The following is a 20024-nucleotide window of genomic DNA, read 5'->3' as shown; positions in this document are numbered from 1 at the left end:
TCTTTCACTTTAAAAGGAGTTTTTCCTATCCACTGTCGCCTGCTGCTTGCTCAGAGGGGATTGTTGGGGTTTTCTCTCATCTCTCTCTTTCATTCTTTCTATCCTTTCCCCCCCTTCTGCCTTTTCCTTTACCCAATAAACACAATTGCCCACATTTTACATTTGTTTGAAAAATGTCTTCATTCAACAATAATTCATCTTAGGTATAAAAACAAGAAATAGGTAATAGCTGCATGTGTGTTTGTGTGTGTGCATAATATACATACTTGTTTCCCAGAAAGATTTAATACTAGATGGATAGAGACAGGTTTTAAAGACTAGAAATGAAAACATGTGAGTCCTGTCTTTAAATAAAAATATATAATTCCCTATATTCCTATCTATTCTTGACATTGAAGCTTTACTCTTCTTGATATTGTGACAAAATACTCTTGGGTTAACCACGAGCTTTCTAAAAACTTGCATATAACAATTGTGCACCATTCAGTCCTCATCTTTGCTGCCCATCATTACAACTTTGCTAATGATGGGCAGCAGGTTAGTGTCATGATGTCACCTCAGACATAGTTAAAAGCCCTGTTAACGTAGCTGCTTCTTGCCGGGTGCGGTGGCGCGTGCCTGTAATCCAAGCTACCGGGAGGCTGAGGTTGGAGGATCGTTTGAGCTCACGAGCTCTGAGCTGCAGCAGGCTATGTCGATTGGGTGTCCGCACTAAGTTCGGCATCGATATGGTGATCCTGGTGGAGCCTGGAACCACCAGGTCACCTAAGGAGGGGTGCCCAGGTCGGAGACGGAGCAGGTCAAAGCCCCCATGCTGCTCAGTAGTGGGATTGCACCTGTGAATAGATTTTTGTAGAGCAGCCTGAGCAATACAGCGAGACCCAATCTTTATACACATCCTTATACCTGTCTCTACCTCACACAGCAGCCTCATCAGCACGTCTTGGTCTTTTTAATTCAAGTCCAAAACACTCACAAATCTGCTGCTCTGCTTGTCCTGCACCACCTCCACCTGCAGGACAGCTGCAACTACATCCTCCACCCTAAACATGCCACCGCCCAGCAGGTGGAGACAAACTCAAAGTAGGACATTTATTCAGGTGAATTTTTGGTTTCATATTTGCATCTTATAACCACAGATTTGAATGACTGTCTTGTAAAAAGGTTTATCAGGAGTTAACTGTCCACTGAGGAATTATCTTTTTTAAAGGCACAAATATAACAATATGTGATTATTATCTAACAGTATCGAGAAAATTCCAGTCAGCTCGCTCAAATATTGTATTTAAAACAAGAACTATCATAAGGTGAGGTTTTTGATCATTTCAATCAATTTCTCCCTCTTATGAGTCTTTCTTTTCTTTTGTCCTCTTATGTATTCATTTATTTCTGTTTTTTACTTTTAATTTTCTTTCCTTTTTCAAATTTAAAGTGATTTGTAGTCATTTAGTAACTATAATCTGTCTTATTTTATCCCACAATTTTTTTCTGGGTTCAGTCTGGTATGGTGCTGTCACAGTGCAACAATCTGGTAGTCATACCTTTTTTTTTCAGTAGTGCTTCCTTGGTGTAATGTACCTCAAGTAGCTTCGAGAAGTATTGCTCAAGACCACTTTAAAAAACACAGCTCCTTGGAAGCAAAATCTAAAGAAATAAGGGGTGGCTTAAGACTTTTGCACATTATTATACCAAAGTGTATTTATGCACTCTTCATAATCACTAAATATTGTTGTTACCTGATGGTGAGTCATCATGATTTAAAGTATTCACGTTACACACCGTTTTTCTCTAACTTTATTGAATGAAATATAGAAGTTTCTGAATCCTTACTATTAACAGCTTGGGAAATATAACAGACATGCTACATGAATATTATGCTAAATGCCTGCAGGTTAATCGTTAATATTACAACAATATGATTTAAGTACATACAGTAGGTATACAATCTGTACAAATGTTAACAGGTTCACAGTTAAGAGTGTTACAAAAAGCAGGGAGGACTGAAGGTGGGCGGGTGCCCCTAAATGCTTAATATACAATATGCTGCAATAGCAAAAGTCTTTAGTCTGCCTTTTTCTTTTTAAATCACTTATTTTAAATAAAGCAAATATCACTAATGTAACAGGCCCTCTGGGGTCAAAGCAAAGTGAAGTGGTGACCTAGATAATGGTCCAGACTTCCTGATCCTTGACTTGTTTGGCAATAAAGCTGAGTGAAAGGGGAGCCTTCAGAGCTACTAGCATCACCCACTAAATTAAACTGATTGGATAATAGAACTCACATCTGAAGAGGTTCCTCGTTTTACTTTTAATTCATTGTTCAGGAGTTGTGACCAATAGGAAAGCGATTACTTTGGTGGTGAAACTGCATCACAGGGATGACGCAGATATTCAGAAATCATCTGCCAATAAATCTCCAAAAGAGGCCCCGACTTTTGACTCGGTTTTGAGTTTTGATGCCCAAATCAAAGTAGCTGAGTAGAGGCTTTGGGAATCTAATTGGATGCAACTGATTTCCTATCCTGTGAGCAATGGAAACCACGACTCCCTGATTTATCCTAACTTGATTTGGCTTTTAAATTAAGAGTAAAATGAGCTATTGTTTTTAATTTATGGTACCACGCTTTATTGATCAACCTCTTGGTCCACATCCTCCCTTGTGCCAATTTGTTGACCCTGAGCGACCATGCGTGGTGAACAAGCGCAGATCAAGTCAAAACTGGACGATGATGATCTCACATTTTACTAACTTTTAGTTAACATATAGCTGAAGTTCAAAAGAAAATGACACCAATGAGTGAAGACTAATGGGCTGCAGTGCTTTTTGTAGGCAGCAGAGGGCGTTAAAATTTCATTTCAAATGTAAATATAGTGCAGCAGAGAAAGTGTTAAACTGCTTCACATCAATTAGACATATTTCACAGAGAAAGTCAGAAAACAGGGTCATTAAACACTGCAGACAAGTGCAAGTGTTTCATGAATGCGCAAAAGTGCCATCAATATTCTTTGCACTGTTTACTGCATGCCTGTGTCACAGTATCAGATGAGGTGGTTTTAATAGTATTTTATTGTATTATTACATGAAACAATGAGTAACAATGTGTTTTTACAGTAAACCAGGCAGTGATTGTTTTCTTATCGACTTTGAGCTGCATTTTGATCGGGGTGTCGAGTGGCGAAGGACAAACTGTGACAAGAGAATGTGGCAAAAGTCAAACATGTGATGCATTTCTGAAAAGTATCATCATACTCTCTGCCCCTACTGCTTGTTTTCTCTGCCAGAGGAATAACACTTGTACCATGGCTTGCTACAAATCCTAATAACCTTTGAAAATGACAGTTAAAGCTGTGATACACTAAGCACTTTTTATGTAACACTTTCACATTTGTTTTGGTAAATTCTGATCATCCAGATACATTTAGTAAGAAATACTGTAGACGTGGGCATCTAACTTTAAAGTCTGCTTTCTTATGTTGCTCAAAAATACCTGTTATATCACAGCTTAATATTAGAAATTTAAAAAACAGGCAACAAAGTCCATACAATAACAAAACAGAGCAAAATAAAGAAAAAAATAAAGACCTAGGAGTGAAAGTAAGAATAATCAAGATATAAATACAATTTACAGGATATTAATCCATCTCGTCACTTTCTAAGACCATCTTACTTTTCCTTCTTTTCACATACACGCACACACGCACATATGCACAGAAACACACTCAGCCGGGTTGCTGACTCTTGCGGTGTGCAACAAGGGCAATGGAAAGTCACTGGGACACTGTAGATACACTGCACTGACTACAAGCCAGATGGGATGCTTCTGGGGCAGAAGACATGCATGAGTGTGTGTTTGTGAAAAGTGTGAGTGAGTGGGTGGGGTGAGGGTGCAACAGTGGGTCGTCACGTTGCGGTGACAGGGCTGCAGGACGGGGTTGGAATACAGGTGGGAGGGCAGCTGGAGAGAATGGCGGTGCTGTTGCTCTTCTCTCTGGGCGGAATGGCCGAGGTCGTTCTCAACATGTTCTCCCAGAGCAGCTTCTTTTTGTCTCTTACTGTCTCTCTCTTTCTCTCCCTCATCACTCATGTCCTGGTCCAGACAGTGCGTCTCCCAGGCATCAGTCGCCTCCTTTCTGCTGCAGTGGAGAAGCACATAAAACATATATTAGGAAGAAGAAATGGCTGGATCTTGTCTTCTGTTATATTACATTAGGAAATAAAATCTTCCGAATCTCATCTTAAAGCTGTGTTAAATGTGGCTGAATTAGCATTAGCATCATATTGAATTACTGTGTTTATCTCCCGTTTCTGTTCCTGTCCAGCCTCTCATTGCATTGCTTAATACATATTTAAGCGAACTACGCCCAGTTTCCCCCTTGTCCTCGTATCTGGTCGTATCAGGTAACATCACACTGTATTTCGAAAACTGTGCTCACTATAAGAGGATAATTCAGTTAAAACTGAAAAGAAAAATGCCTGCTCTTTGAAGCTTTGTAATTGAGTCTAGTAAATGCATACTCCGACATGGTTTCTTGACTCCATACTGAGCCTGTGATAGAAGAAAAACAGAAGGAGGGAGCGGAGGAATCATAATCAGCCTTTCAGCACAAGTTCATCTGCCCCTCACACACACACCACTTCCCTTTAAGACCCCGGCCTACAAAGAAGGGGTCAATGGCGGCATTCCTGCTTTGATATCAATCTGGTTACTCATAGCCTGAACAAAAGCTTTTTCATCTGGTGAGAGTGCAAATCCCCTCCCCTACTCCCTAATAAAAGCAGGACCCATTGATGTTTTTTAAAAAAAAAAACACTATGAGAAGATTGTTTGATAGGCCAACACAGGAATTTTGTAAATAACTACGCTTAAAAAGAAAAAATCTCAAGTTTTGAGATACTATTAGTACAGAAGCTACTTAAAGTTCTGAGACAGTCAAACAGACAATATAACAGTGCTGAAAGATTAGCCTCACCTGCTCATGATGCTGCTGTGATCTCTGTGGACACAGGCTCGATCTCCTTCACAGCCTCCTCGATCACCTCAATCACCTGCGCCATCACTTCTGCACACTTTGACGGTGTTTTCTCGGCCTCCGATGTGCCAGCTGCATCCTCCACTGCATTTATCGCTTGAGGTTCTTCCTCCAGCACCGGGAGCTTCTCGCTTCCACTGCTCTTGGGTGGTGCGTTGGTGTCTTGAGCTGCAGGACCATTGCTGTCGAACTCTTCAACGGCCTCTTCTTCGATTGATGGTTCCTCAACCACAAGCGCTGTCTGCAGGACCACCTGGATGGGCATGTGGACTTCAAGCACTTTCTCTTTCTTTTCCTCTGAGGAAGCTTCAGGCTTGGTTTCCTCTGATTGTGATTCCACCTTTTCAGGAGCTTCTTCCTGATCTTTGCTCTGTACCTCCTTGACCTGTGCAGGCTCTTCACTTTCCTGACTCTCTTCCTTTACCTGTCCTGCTTCTTCTGTTTTAAGCGTTTCCTCACTTACTTTAATCTCTGCATCTTGCTTCTGACCCTCTTCTGGTTTCTTTTCCACCTCTTCAAGATTCTCAGTGACCTCGATTGGGATAGCATCAATGACCTGAATGGCAACGTTGAGTGGCTGAGGTGACTTTGTTACTGGTTTTACACAGACGATGGGAACAGGGGTCTCAGTGACAACTGGTGCGTCGGCTGCGATGTCGATCTCGTTTTCTGTTGTTGCTATTGCCTGGACTGGTGTTGGGATGGCAGCTGATGGAGTGGGAGGCTTCTTTGGCTCAGGTACATCTTCTGAAACTTTATCTACAGCATCCTGAATGACAGTCTGAGCAATCGCCATGCTCTGAACCTCAATTTCACTGACCTGTTGGGCTTCCTCCTTGATTTCCTCTGTCTTCTCGCTGGCCTGCTTAGCAAGGCCAGCGAGAAGACTGGCCTTGCTAGTCTTCTCGCTAGAGACAAGTGAACTGATCACTGTCTCTACTATTGGGGTGGCAGCAGCCTCTGCGGTCTTTGCAACCTCCTTCGTGGTTTCCTGCGAGTTGAACTGTTCAACATCGGCTACTTTAGACTCTGAGGCACTTTCTGTGGCCGCCGCCTTCTCTGCTTCCACACTGACTGGAGCCACAAGGACGACTGTATCTATGATAACAGGAACCGCCTCACTTGGAAGAACTACAGGAATGGGCGGGTCAGTCTCTTCTGTGATGGTGGTCTTTGTGGTTTCACATATGTCTGATGACATCTCTGCAGCTGTAGCCTGAAACACCTCTTGTACAGGGATATTTTCTTCAGTGGTAGCAAAGTGCTCCATTTCCATCTCCACTTCCTTGGTCTCTACAGTTACCTCAGAGACTTCAACACTTTGGGTGCAGATAACCGCTTCGGAGGTCGGAGCAATGGGACTGACTAGCACAGTTTTAGGGGAGTTCTCGCTTACTGTGGTGGGCTGAAGGACCTCAGACTCCTCTGTGACAGTGTTCACGACTCCAACCTTCTCAATCTCCGGTTCTTGACACAAGCTGGCAACTTGAATAGTTCCATCACTCCCTGAACTTTCAACAGCAACTTGAAGTTCAGTGGGTTCTAGTAGCTGCACTTGGGCCGTCAACACTGGGTCTTCTGTGAATACTGCTTCCACTGTAGGTGGGTCCAACTCTTCCACTGACACCTCAGAGCACAGAGAATCACGGATCACCGCCACAGTCTCTACCAGAGGCTGTGCAGGCTTCTCCAGAGCTACTTTGGCGATTTCCTTGGTGCCGAGGCCAGTGCAGATAGCCATGGCGTCATCGTGAGTATGTGGCTCGAGGATGGTATTTGTTGTGGCCTTGGCACTGTCAATCGGTGGTTCAGGCTCCGTCTTTTCAGCAGCTACCTCTAATCGTACATCTTCTACAGCCACACATGTCTGGGACGGGATTTCACTGATTTGGGACTCAACACCCTGCATAACCTCTTCTGCGTTCTCTGACTTGGGTGTCTGAGGAACAGGGGTGGTTGCAGCAGCTGGAGCTGGATCGACAGGCTTGACCTCAGCGACAGAGAGTCGGCGACCTGTGCGTCCCGGGGGTTTAGGTAGCATGGCTGGGTCCTCAGTTTCATCCTCTGCGATGTCAGTATCTATAGACTTTGGTGTAGCAGCATTCTCTGCTTCCTCTGGGATATCACTCAGCTGATCGTGTTTATCAGCAGCGTCTTCAACATCGGCTGGGATCCAAGAAGGGGATCTGTCTTCAGATGACACCTTAATCTGGACAGGAGCTGGTTCTGCCTGTGCCTCGGGTTCAGCTTCGACTTGTGCATCGTACTCTGAAAGCGGAACCACAGCTGGAGTTTCAGAGTCCTCCTCTCCTGAGCTCTGGTCAGTGGAAGATTGTTTTTCAACCTTCTTCTTCTTGCGTCCTGGGAAGAATTTCCTCAGAGAGAAGGATGACTCATCTTTTGGTGCTTCACTGTCAGACTGGACTTGCTCTGCAGACTCATCAGGCTTTTCCTCACTTTTGGCCTTGTTCTTTGGCATAACCATGCGTTTTAGGGTACCCCAGGTAGACTCTCTTTCAGGAGGGCTGGGCAAAGGTTCTGGTGAAGAAACTGGTTCACCTTCAGTGTCAGTTGCAGCCTCTGTTTTACCCTCCTTTTCTACTTCTGCTGTTGCTGGTGTTTCCTCTTCAATCTTGGTCTCATCATCATCGGAATCAGAGGTCTTCCTGCCCCTCTTCTTGGGTCCACCCATACACATTAGAGCCTCCCAGGAAACAGAGGTGTCCATTTTCTTTTTGGGCTCTTCGGTGCTGCTGAGCAGCTTCTCAGTGGTTTCAGTCTTTGGCTCTTCCTCAGAGGGCTTATCTTCTTTAGCTTCTTCCTCAACACTCTTATCTGCTAATGCAGCACTCTCAGAAGAGGACAGGGTGGCCGACTTGGCTGGCTTCTCCGCAGCTGCTTCATCTTCACTCTCTGATGATCTCTTTACACGCTTCTTTGGCGTCACCAGTTTCTTGAATGAGGACCAGGCCATGATGCCCTCCTTTTTCTTTTCTCCATCAGATCCAACTTCACCTTCAGTCTCTTGGCTAGACTCATTCTGGGTCACCTCCACAGCAATAACATGCTCTCCCGACTCCTCTGGAGATGAGGGCCCACTATCAGTTTTAGGAGCTTCTGCTGGCTCTGTGGAGGCCTGGAGCTGCTCAGCCGCCTGCTCCCCAGACTCTGTGAGCTTGGCCTCAGTATCTTTCTTGGTTTTCGGTTTCTTAGTTGAGAGCTTCTTTAGGCCAGCTCCAGTGAAGAGTTTTTTCAGGGGGCTTCCTTGAGGCTTTGCCTTCTCCTGAGATGACAGCAGCTCAGCCTCAGATGTCACTTCAGTTGGAGCTTTTGCCTCCACTCCTGTGGGAGGTTCAGCTTTTTGCTCTTCTTGTTTTACCTCATCATTAGTTGTTTCTGCAACAGCAGGGGTTTCAGCTGTGACCTCGGGCTCTGGATGATCTTCTGATTTTGTTTCCTGTGGGGTAATCGCTGCCTCTTCCTTGGGCTCAGATTTTTCCTCAACAGCAGCCTCCAACACTTCCTCCTCGGTTTCCTTTTCTGTCACATCTTTGACCTCCTTTTCTTCGACAGCAGTAACAGTTTCCTCGGTCTTAGCAGTCTCCTCCTCAGTAGCCACCTCGTTGACCTCCTCCTCTTTTGGCTTCTTTATGCTCGCTTTCTTTCGCAGGTTAGAGAAAAGACCTCCACTGAAGAACTTCCTGAAAGGGGACATGGCAGCCTCCTGAGGTGGTGAAGTGCTCTCACCTTCCTTCTCAGCTCCTTCCTCCTTGACTGCTTCGTCAACAGCTTCAGCAGCAGCAGCACCTTCAGGCGTGGCTTCAGTGGTTTCAACTTTTACAGTTTCTGTAGTGACCTCAACAGCAGCTGCCTCTGCATCAGCCTCCTTTTCTTCAGCCGTGCTTTTCTCATCAACAGCAGGAGCCTTCTCTTTCTCCTTCTCCTCCTCTTCCTTCGCAGGCTCATCTGTCCCACTGCCCTCTTCTCCTTCTTTATCTTTGACTGTCAGGAGCTTCACAGGGTCTTTCTCCTCACTCTTGTCCTTCTTGAGGGTGAACTTAAAGCCCACAAAGCGGAAGATCTTCTTGAAACCAACTTCACTTGCATCATCAGGTTGTTCCTCCGGAGCCTTCTCCTCAGCAGCTGAAATATCATTTGCATCGGGGGCCTCTTTATCAACTTTTTCTCCATTTACTTGAGGGGTCACTTCATCCTGGATGGTGTCCATGGTCTCAGTAGCGTCCTCCTTCTGACCCACAGACACCCCATCTGGCTGGCCAACTGAGAGCACAAGAGAAGAGAAAGAACTTTCTGTAAGATGTTGATCAAATCTCTCACTGGACTTTACTACTTGTCTCTGTCTACAGAAAAAAATCACAAATAACATTCCCATGACATTGATATAAAGCTACAATAGGCAATATTCAATTTAACAAATTCAGGTTATGTTGAGGAAATCAAATTATTGGCTGAGACAGCATAAATTATTCAGCATTCCATAAAAATCTCTGAGGAGATGACCCAGTAAAAACAATAAAAAGTTTTATATCTTCAACAAAACTCTCACCCCCATCTGCAGAAAAAAGAAGTTAAACAGAAAGCATTTGCAGAGATCATGTTTTACTACTAAATTGCAATCTGCTCCCACTAATCCTTCGCTACGTAAACATGCCAAAGAAATGGCATTGACGTAAAAAGGAAAAGGTTTGACGTAGAAATATAAAGAACAGTGATCCCCAAATGGAAATTGATTGGAAGTGTTATGCAAGCAATCCTTCAACAATTTGCAGATTATTGTCCAGAAGTCTACAAAGCAACTCTGCTATTGTGCAACGTGTAAATAGCATCTAGTTGCCTTTGATGGTCAACGCTTTCCATTATCACGAGTGATTTCTTGGTAGCGATACACTTGCTAGGCAAATGGTGCATGATGATGTAAGAAATGAAAACCACACATGCAACACACACATACGCATACACGCCTGCCACATCTCTGTGTTTTGACAGAAGAAGGCGTGGCGGGTGGGGGGTGACGACGACCTGCCAGGGAGTCCTCAGATCTCAGTGCAGTCTGGGAAACCTCACATCTAACACCCCTAGACTCTCAAAACAAATTCCCAGAACTTTAATGCCTGGATATCAGGTTACATGATTACACAGGAGGGCAGATATGCATTCCACAATCTACGCACACTGTGGGAAATATGCCCTTTGCTTGCAAGTCACCAACAAGGCAGACTTTAAAATATGGAAGGAAAACCTTTGAAACATGAAAAATCATATTTCACAGATCAACGATTTACTTCCAAGCAGAATTCAGTTTTCCCATTTCACACAAAAATGTACAACTCTCCCTACATCCCTTTTTCTAAATTATAGGCATGAATTTCAAGTCATCAAATTCCTTGAATGTTTTTTGGTTTCAAAAAACCCAAACAGTTTGTGTTTTTTTGTATGCCAACTTGTTAACGAGGGCACGCCCATATCTTATGCATGAATTTGACTTGAGAGGAATGTGAGCTACGCGGTTCACCATATGTTTAGGAAAAGAATTTAGGATACGCTAAACATAACTAGAACTTAAATCCCAGCAGATTTCAAGAATGCTTATTTGTTTGTTTTTTTCTCAGCTAAACTGTGTCTTGCCTGTGCCCATATAGCATACACAAAACAAACAATACAGTCCTCTACTACCCCCCCTTAGAATAAGTCCCAATCCCCTTGACCCAAATTCCACCACAGCAGGATGGATGGGGACCCACCCCCTTCCCAAGGCACATACGCATTCAAACACAATAGTCTTCTAACCCTCTCTGGCCTCCGAAAATAAAGGAAGGGGGTTGGTCAGCTTTCCTCTTATCAAGAGACACTGGAGCCCCGAGGAAGTTTGAAAATTATTAGGATTTTGCGAACTTTACCCAGCTGATGTAAACACAAATGAAACAGGGAGAAAAAAACAAGCCTGAGTGGTTTCTTAATTACATCAGTGTCACATGGCAGTGGGCTCTCTCTTTCTCACGTAGGTGTGATTTTCAGGGTCCGATCACACCCTTGTTAAACTGGAAAGGCAACACCAAAAAACATCAAAACAGACCAGCAGAAAAAAAAAACCCACCCATGTTAAACGTTTTGCAAATTCAATTTACATATGCTAGCAACAGAAAATCAGTAATAGAGCGCATAATGATGTAGTAAAGACTTTTCCGAGTAAATGTGTATAGAGGAGGGGTCAGACAGTTGGTAAGCCAGGCCAGCAACAGTAGTGTGCATCTACGTTGATAATAAAACAGGAACCATGCTGACTTAACAGACTACTGGCATCTCTCCCCTCTTTTTGATCTCTGTTTTCCAGCCCATAATTTTTCTTATTTCTTTTTTTCCCCTCTAGACACACAACTCTTATCTGGGGGGGAGGAGGAAGAGGAGGGTGTTTAAAGTAACGACTGTACTAGAAAGAATGTGAGAGCGAAGGGTGAGGTGGCTACAAGGGGTGAGGAGGAGACAGTTAAGAGATGAAGGGGCAGAAGTGTGTGTGTGTGTGTGTGTGTGTGTGTGTGTGTGTGTGTGTGTGTGTGTGTGTGTGTGTGTGTGAGAGAGAGGGGGGGGGGGGTGCATCCAACCCTCTAATTCACTTTAGAGGGTGTCACATATCTCAAACACACACATTCATAGCTGAAATGCTTCTCTCCACTGGAGACAGGCTTGTATTAAATATTGTCACTACTGCAAAAAACTGGTTGTTGTTCATGTACTCCACTCTGCAGGGGGTGGGTGTGTCAGTTGGGAGGATGAATAGCAGCTATTCTTTCTATACAGTATGTAAAACATTATAAAATATATGCAAATCCTTGTTATAATTCCTAGTCTGGACCTGAAGCCTTAAAACAAAAGAAGTCAGTTAAACCCAAGGTAGGGACAACCCCGCCCCCTGTCCTCCCAACAGAGAGGAGACTAACAGACTCTGTCTTGCACCCTGCGTCTGTATGAAAGGTGTGGTCAGAGTGTCTCAGTGTCTCCAAAGGGGGGTGGGGCACATCAACAGCTGCATAATTGCCTCTCAGGACAAACCAAAATTAAGCTGAATTAACCAGCAGCGCACAATAGAAACCAAAACCATGGGTCACCATGAAGCAAAACAGTCCAACCCTGCCCAGCCTGAAACATCTCCTGGTTAGATGTCCCAGAAGAAGGAACAGTCCTGGCATGTAATTAATTCCATAGGCCCCTTGTCTCCTCCCTCCCTATATCCTCTGTGGCTAAGTTAAATAACCCCACTGGGAATTGGGATCCCACTCTGATCTAATGAAACACTTCACATGATGGGATGCACGGAGCGCAGCTGGCTGAGATGACGACACACATTAAAAGCAAGGTTTCAAAACATATCTGTGCATGCATCGTTATACATCTCTAATCGTCAGCTGTCTGTGTGAATTATTTCCTCACTAAGAAGTTTGGCAGCTGGTGAGGGATGTATACTCTGGGATGAGGGGAAGTAGGTCAGTATTTTAACACTTAGAATATTTGTTAGAAGGACTGTAACAGTGTAACAGGATTACTTTACTTAATAAAAAACAAGGCTCTACTGTATAGTGATCAATGGAAGCACCCAAAGTGAAATCACTCATCTGTGTCGGGAAAGCTACAAACCACAATACTCACTTAACCACACCCTCAGGACAACAATGCCTCTGGCCATACTCCCTCATACAGTACAAGAAAAACATGCTTTAGGTTTCGAAATTCCCTCAAATAACAAAGTAAAGCAAAAGCATAAATCACAACATTTAACTTTTAAACATTATCTCATGCAAGCACAGTAAACCAGCAGCCACACCTCTATTTATTTACACGTTTAAGTTGATATAATTGCATCTTGTACTGAAAAAGACCGAATGTGTCCACATGCAATTGCTTATATTCCACTCAATCCTTCTCCTTACCTGTTAACGTAATTGTTCCAAGCATTGGTAGAAGTCCAAAAAATCCTTTCTCCCAAAAAACTTTTAAAAATAAATAAAGATGCAAAAAAAAAAAACCTGGAGTTCAAAACTATAAAATCCTACACTATGTAGCCTTTTAGCGTTGATTTCTTTCACTGCGGACTAGGTTAACTCTCTTTCACTTGGCTCCGTCCTTATTATTAACTCAGAGGGCAGAAGCTGTGTGTGTCTCTCTCTCTTTCCTCCAGTGGTTCTCAGTCAGTATGAACAGAAATCAGGGCTCCACACACATTTCAATAGTCCCACACACATGTCATGCTAGGACCACCCCTACCTCCCTCCCACCTCCCTTTCTTCAGCTGTTCTGAATGAACCCCCCCCACACACACACACACCACCCCCACCTCTTCCTCCTCCTCATCCTTTATCCGCTCACACTCCCTCAGACCTGAGCGTCCAGCCTGAACAAGTTGAGCTCATCGTGTGACCTTTTGAGGAAGCTTTTGTCGTCCACTTCTTCAAAAAACTATTGTACATGTACAAACCACCAGCGACCCCCACCCCAGTCCCATCTATTCTCCCCACTGTCACGTAGACGCAAACTTTACACACATTGTTTCCTCGGATGGGCGCTCTACAGGTGTCCTCTCCGGCCTTTGAATACCCATGACTGTCTTTTAAGGAAAGACGTGGGTATTCATGGCTATGTTATTTCTAAAATAGCAACTGTAAAACAGTCTTGAGCGCCCCCATCCCCCCTGAATCCCCTCTACTCCACTTCTTAAGGAGGCCACCAGGCTTTCCGTGCAGTGTGTCGTGGCTCACGTCACCAATCATGTAGAGGAATGTTGATGGAGGAAACCCAGAGGGAAATCCAGGATTTAATATGGATGCTAACTGCACTGTATGGAAATTGAGACATCTTAGTACACTGACCTCAAGTATGTTCTCATTTAAAGCACCAAAATCATGAATGGGAACTGCCATCAAGTTCCAGCCTGCCCCCTGTGAATGTTAATGGGGCTCAGTTGCTCCAATACAGACACATTTAATTCGGCTTTTGTCTGTGGGGCAAGAGAGACGACAAGGAATGCAGATAAATCCTCAGGTAAATACCAACATAATCAGATCTGTCACACTTTAACATTGTCCCACAGGAATGTGTGAACTCCACCTTAGCCGGCCCCCCAAATGGGTGATAACAGTAATCAAGCACCGTCTGAAAGCGGCCGCCGAAAATGTTTATGTGCTTGAGGTTTAAAGTGTGAGAAAAAGCATTCACATAGAGGAAGTTAATCGACATAGAGTCTAGCCGAAGCAATCAAGGTAAGTGTCGGCTCCAGAAGTGAGACGATTGAAGAGTCGGCTCCGATTTTTCAGTATATGCTATGAAAAAAACATTTCTTATAGCTTTTAAACCTCCAGAATGTCAGGCTAAAAAAAACCCAAGGCAAACCAAGGAACATGGGCAAGAGAAATATTATTTTCTCCTTATCTAACACCACTTCCTGTGAGTTTTTTATCAGCTTTACTAAACTGAGTCAGTTGTGAAGGAGTTATTGGGCTTGCAGACAATCAAATTGTAAAAAAAAAAGACAAGAAATCAACACTGGAAAACTGTGATCTTAAAAAAGAGACATGCTTGAGCTGTAGAAATCATTGCATAGGCTCAGCAACAGAGTTCATCTTTGCAACAAAGAAAAAAAAACATGTGTAAAGGGACCAGTATGATTTTTATTAGATTGCCAAATACACTGCCATATAGACAACATATTTTAAAGGGAAGGCAGTAAAAGAGCCCAGATGTCTGCCTACTTGCAGCTCAGAACCTTTGCACCAACTATTGCAGCTTTCTGAACCGTCAAATCTATTACCAAGCAAGAATGAGAAAACATTTATTTTGGAAATTTGCCTCCAAAGTTCCCCAACACCTAATAAGAAACAATACAGTCACAAGAAGGCTGGAAAGTACCTGTCATCAAGCTCAATATGAGGAGATGGTTTCCAGAATTTCTCAGTTTTACTTTAGTCATTTGATTCTCTTTTATTTACTTAAATAGAGTTATAAAGCATTACACTATTATCACGTTATGGATTAAACCTTCAGATTTTTGCTGATGAATGCTATATCCATGATCTGGTTATAGTAATATAGAGACTTATTTTAACTCTAACTAAGAATATAACTTTAATCCATCTGTGGTTTAGAGTGAGAAAATCTTGTCATTACAGATTAATTATTCTGATGCTGATCACCTAAAAAGAATTTCATTCAGACACACCAGTGAGTCTTTCTTTATTTGAATCATCCAAGTTATTCGGTTACTGACTCATTAAAGAGTTATTTCACTATCCGTCCCGTACAAAGTGACCGCTTTGACAGGATACTGTGCTGAGTGAACACTGAGTCAGACCGAAGAGAATTTAGATAGAGTGCCTCCAGTAGGTCAAACCACGTCTTCCTTTTCCCTGCCAGCTTCCTTCATGTGACTCATCCACATCAATCACATTCCTGGACTTCCATACATGCTGAGACGTATTGTATTTAGACTACACTGTATGGGAAACACTGAAGACAATAAAGGAAAGATCCCTATCCCCTTTAAAATGACCATTATTAAAAACAGAGCAGAGAACAATCAACTCTAAATTTGTCCTGCTGCCAAAGATGTCTACAAAATATGCTGGCCTGGCCTGACTTGATACTACTGCAATTCAAATGTACTACATATTTGCACTATTATGTTTGCCTTAATATAAACTTAAGAGCACAAAGTAATTACAATTTTGAATCCAGCTGAGCTGCCGTTGGCCAATAATTACAAACAGCAAGAAATCTGCAAGTTTGGAGCCAGAAATCCTTCAAATACACAGAATTTGATTATTTTGTTTGTTTTTTCATACAAAGAAAACCATAAAGTATTTACATTTGGGAAGCCCGGATCTGATTGTTTTACATTGCTTATTTGAACTTGAAAGGAAAGTATAAAAAGGAGTATAAAAAGATCAATTACATGTTTTAGATCATTCAATAAATGTTTAATATTAGACAAAGGTAACCTGAGTTTTTAATTTCTGATTGAATTTATTAAATCCTACCTGCCTCTGTCTGAAAAAGTAACTGCTTGAGCTTTAGAACATAAACGTATAGCTGGACATTTTCCAGTTGAGAGAAGAATTCGTGGTTGGATCAATTACAGCAAGTCACCCAGGTTGTAAAGCAACAAAGCAGCCACAGACCATCACACTACCACCACCGTGTTTGAGTCTTCGTGTGACGTTCTTTTATCAAATGCTGTGTTAGTTTTACTCTAACATGTAACGTGACTAAAACCTTCCAACTTTTGTCTCGTCAGTCCACAGAATACTTTCCTAAAACTGTTGAGGGATCTTCAAGGTGTTTTTTTGTGGGGTAAATGTGCGACGAGTCTTTGTGCTCTCTTTGGTCAGCAGTGGTTTTCTCCTTGGATCTCTCCCATGAATGCTATTTTCGCCCAGTCTCTTTCTTACTGTTGAATCATGAACTCTGACTTTAACTGAGGCAAGTGAAGGCTGCGGTTCTTTAGATGTTGTTGATGCGCTCTAGGAGTGATTTTCCTAGGCTGGCCACTCCTGAGAAGGTTCACCGCTGTTACGACTTTTCTCCATTTGTGGTTAATGGCTCTCACTGTGGTTCACTCGAGTCTCAAAGCCTTAGAAATAACTTTGTATCCCTTTCCAGACTGACTTTTTGTTTCCTGAGTTTCTTTAAATCGTTACTTTTTGATATCTTTTACTCTGCTTCACTTTTTTTTTTAAGAAAATGTGGTCAATCATAGTTAACTTTTGATTTTACAATAGAGTCAGAGGAACAGTTACTTTTTCACAGCACTGTATTTAAATGGTGCAGTGTTTATATGCTGTGTTAGGGTTGAATATTTCATGAAATGCAAATGTTGTATAGCTTTAATGTTGGGTGAAACAACAAGTGTCTTTTCCTTTAATTAAAACTTCTATTTTTTACTACAAACAAAGACCAGTTGTGTTGTTACGTTATGCTGTGCAGTACATGCCTCGCATATCTCGATAAATCGGAAAACGTGCTGGAGTTCAGGAATGTTTGAGGAGGGGTTCTGAGTGGTTGGGCGGGTGGGGGTTTAGGGTGCTGGGTGGAGGGGCTTTTTGGTGACTGTAAATAAGTGAGTGACATCATTAGATAGCACAGAAGAAAGTGCCTCATACTCCTCCAAGGGCTGGATTGGGTGATATTGAAATAATTGGAGGAAAGGGAAACGAGGCCAACAAGTGTGTGAAACTGCCCTCAAGATCTGAGAGATTTTTTCATTCAGTGACTTTCCTGCCTTCCACATTTTTTAATTCTTCTTTCTCCTTTTCAGACTGTAGTTTATTCCCCAAATCCACACCGCAATCCCCTTTAATCCTACCCCACTAGTTTCGCCTCAGTCTCTTCTATCCACTTTAAACCCCATCCCACCCCTTCCCCAGTTTGTGTGTGGGCCAGAGGGATGGATAAGAATGTTGGACAGGAAATAGTCACTTCTTGACATCACAGTTTCCTCTTCCCATTTCCTCGAGTTACAGTCATTCTGTCCTCTGCACATTCTGTCCAGCAATCTTTCCGTTTTCTTACTGAGACCGTACATTACGTGATGTCGTGTGATGAAGCGTACACCGTGACTGTGATGCCTCCCATGTTTTTGTTTAGTTTTGCTGTAAAACAATGGGACAGTCATGTTTACAGCTTTCAGTAATCAGGGAGAAGCTTCTGGCTCCACTAAATTGAATATTGACTTGCACGCAACTGGCTAATATCACATTTGAGACAATTAAGCTCACTTCCTGTACTGCTGGTCTTTCTTAAGTTTTATAAAGACAAAAAGGGGGTTATAAATCTGGGCGAGGAGAGACAGTTCTCACAAAGTAGTATGTTTAGCCAACAGCTGCCATCTGATCTACACTTTCCTCTGCATTCCTGAAATATCTGGCCCAGCAATTTGGCATTCCAGTTGTTGTTATGCATCATCTTGTCTTGCAGTACAGACTGGAATGTATAAACGGAGAAGTGGAGATCTTAAGATCTCCTCCTAGAGGTTGAAACCTGTCAACATTTACAAATGAATGGAGATGAATGGTGTTCCTTTACGTCAGCTGCCAGTTTAACAAGAATGCAGGCTTTCATGTGTGTTTTGCTTCACTTTAATCTGCATTTCAAATGAATGTGTGCATTGAAACTAACTCCAGATAAAAGCTGTGTACCAACCCCCCCACAAAAAAAGCACAATGCTGATTACTAAATGTTGCTCAACCCAAAGGTGGCTCACATGTTCAGGTTCCTTTATGATCTTTCTCGTTGCTCATCCTCCTTTCTTACTCCAGTGTCTGTTTAACATTAGCTTTTGGCAAATATTCATTTACCTGTGACTGATGTATAAAAATGCTGATCCGAACCCTACATTTACTTTCAACTGATCGTTCAAATCAAAGTTTTCTTGAGACGGCTCACAGAGGGAAATAATTCCACAACAATTTGGATTATTTGTGACTTTTGTTGATACAACTGCTGGTAGTCTCAGTTGTACAAGTATCAGGTATCCTGCACCAAGACGGTTATGCTAAATGTCTGCCAAAACACGTGAAAAACCTCGTCTCACTGGCTAATTCCTGGTACCTTTTTAAGAAGCATTTTGTTCTCAATTTTAAGGTACAAATGACTAATGATAATTTATGGATACATACTGCTTAGGAAGAGTCTCGATAATTTCATTAAAGAAGGAGGGGAGGAGGGGTCAAACATATTTTGGGCCCATTTTCAGAAGAAGGTTAGGGAGGGAGAGGGAGATTAGGTTCCCTGATGCCGGAGAAGATGAGAGAGGAGTGCCCATGGAGACGAGCAGGTCCTGTGGGGGTCTGAAAGCTCTGATGGGAGCCTACCATAAATATCTAATTATTACTGAACTGTTAGGTCCGGTGCACTGAGGACTATTACTTAAAAGCTGCTGAGCTGACAACCTAATTTAGTCATTTCATATGCTGTGGTTTGGCTCAAAAGCTCTAGTTTTTAAATATGGTGGATTTTGAAAACAACACGATTACGATTGTTTTCTTGCATGAATTTTAATAAATGATCAGGAATTTTAAGAGTTAAAAGTGTGCAGCGAGGGTTACCTTTGAGGCAAAAAAGATTCTTTCTCAGTTTCTACTCATCTGCAAGGTACATTAAGGCTACTTTAATAAATCATTTTTACATTAATTTAATCACAGATTAAAATATCTTTGTTGAATGTTAAATTAGGCATTCACAGTTTCACCATACTGATAATTAGCAGTCCAAACTGAATCCCCGATCAGCTCCACTAAGTTCTTTAGCCTCTTTTCTGTAACTCTTTAGATTTGTTTTAACGTAGTAACATAAACCCTGCTTCCAGCTATAGCACAAACATGTTTTAATGAAAAACATGAAAATAGCTGTGCACTATCCACTCAGCAGGAAGCAAACAACAGCAGGGAATAGCCAGCACACATATCTGAGCATTTAGATGCTAAAAAGAGTAGATGGAAAATATATATTAGACTAATAAACTGCTTTGGTAGATAGCCCAGACGCTGGTCACTTTCCTGTCAGCTGCATATTACACCATCATTTTTTAAACAGCCAAAAGTAATGATAAATAATAAATTTCCTCTTTGTGTGACTTTTGCAATAAGCTGTAGAAATGTAAACACAGTGAAAATTTAAAATAAAACATATTTGTCATGTTTATCAATGCTTTTTAAGCATTGATAAAGGTACCTTGATGCTGTTATCAAACAAAGCCAGCAGAATTCAAATAGGTGCTGAGTTTTCGAATCAGATATTTGTGCTTATAGAACATTAGAATTGTTGGTGGGAGCCATTGGAGGAAAAATAATGTTACATTTAAGAATTTATATTTCTTCCTCATGAACAGGGAAACACAGACATTATTTATTACCGAAGAACTTTAGACACTCCTTTAATTTGCACACAGGAGTCCGCGGGATCTTCCAGCAATGGTGATGATATTTTCCAGAG

General features: G+C 42.3%; 1 protein-coding gene across 2 annotated transcripts in view; it reads right to left on the bottom strand.

The window, feature by feature from the left end:
- Window positions 1-1776: 1776 nt before the first annotated feature.
- akap12b (A kinase (PRKA) anchor protein 12b) overlaps window positions 1777-20024 on the bottom strand; it is a 53595-nt gene continuing 35347 nt past the window's right edge. Inside the window, exons 1-3 of one of the 2 annotated variants that reach the window (XM_004541723.6) lie at window positions 12974-13248; window positions 4971-9311; window positions 1777-4133 (exon numbers count right to left, since the gene is read on the bottom strand). In XM_004541723.6, coding sequence (XP_004541780.3) covers window positions 4975-9311; window positions 12974-12998 — 4362 coding nt within the window. In that variant the 5' untranslated portion in view covers window positions 12999-13248 and the 3' untranslated portion in view covers window positions 1777-4133; window positions 4971-4974. Of the gene's footprint in view, window positions 4134-4970; window positions 9312-12973; window positions 13249-20024 lie in introns of those variants that run through there. The other variant, XM_004541722.5, reaches the window with a different exon arrangement.

Source organism: Maylandia zebra, linkage group LG15 (assembly GCF_041146795.1).
Source record: "Maylandia zebra isolate NMK-2024a linkage group LG15, Mzebra_GT3a, whole genome shotgun sequence".
In the NCBI taxonomy this organism is placed as follows: domain Eukaryota; kingdom Metazoa; phylum Chordata; class Actinopteri; order Cichliformes; family Cichlidae; genus Maylandia; species Maylandia zebra.
Note: the sequence above shows the minus strand (reverse complement) of the source record. Positions and strands in the feature narration are given on the sequence as shown.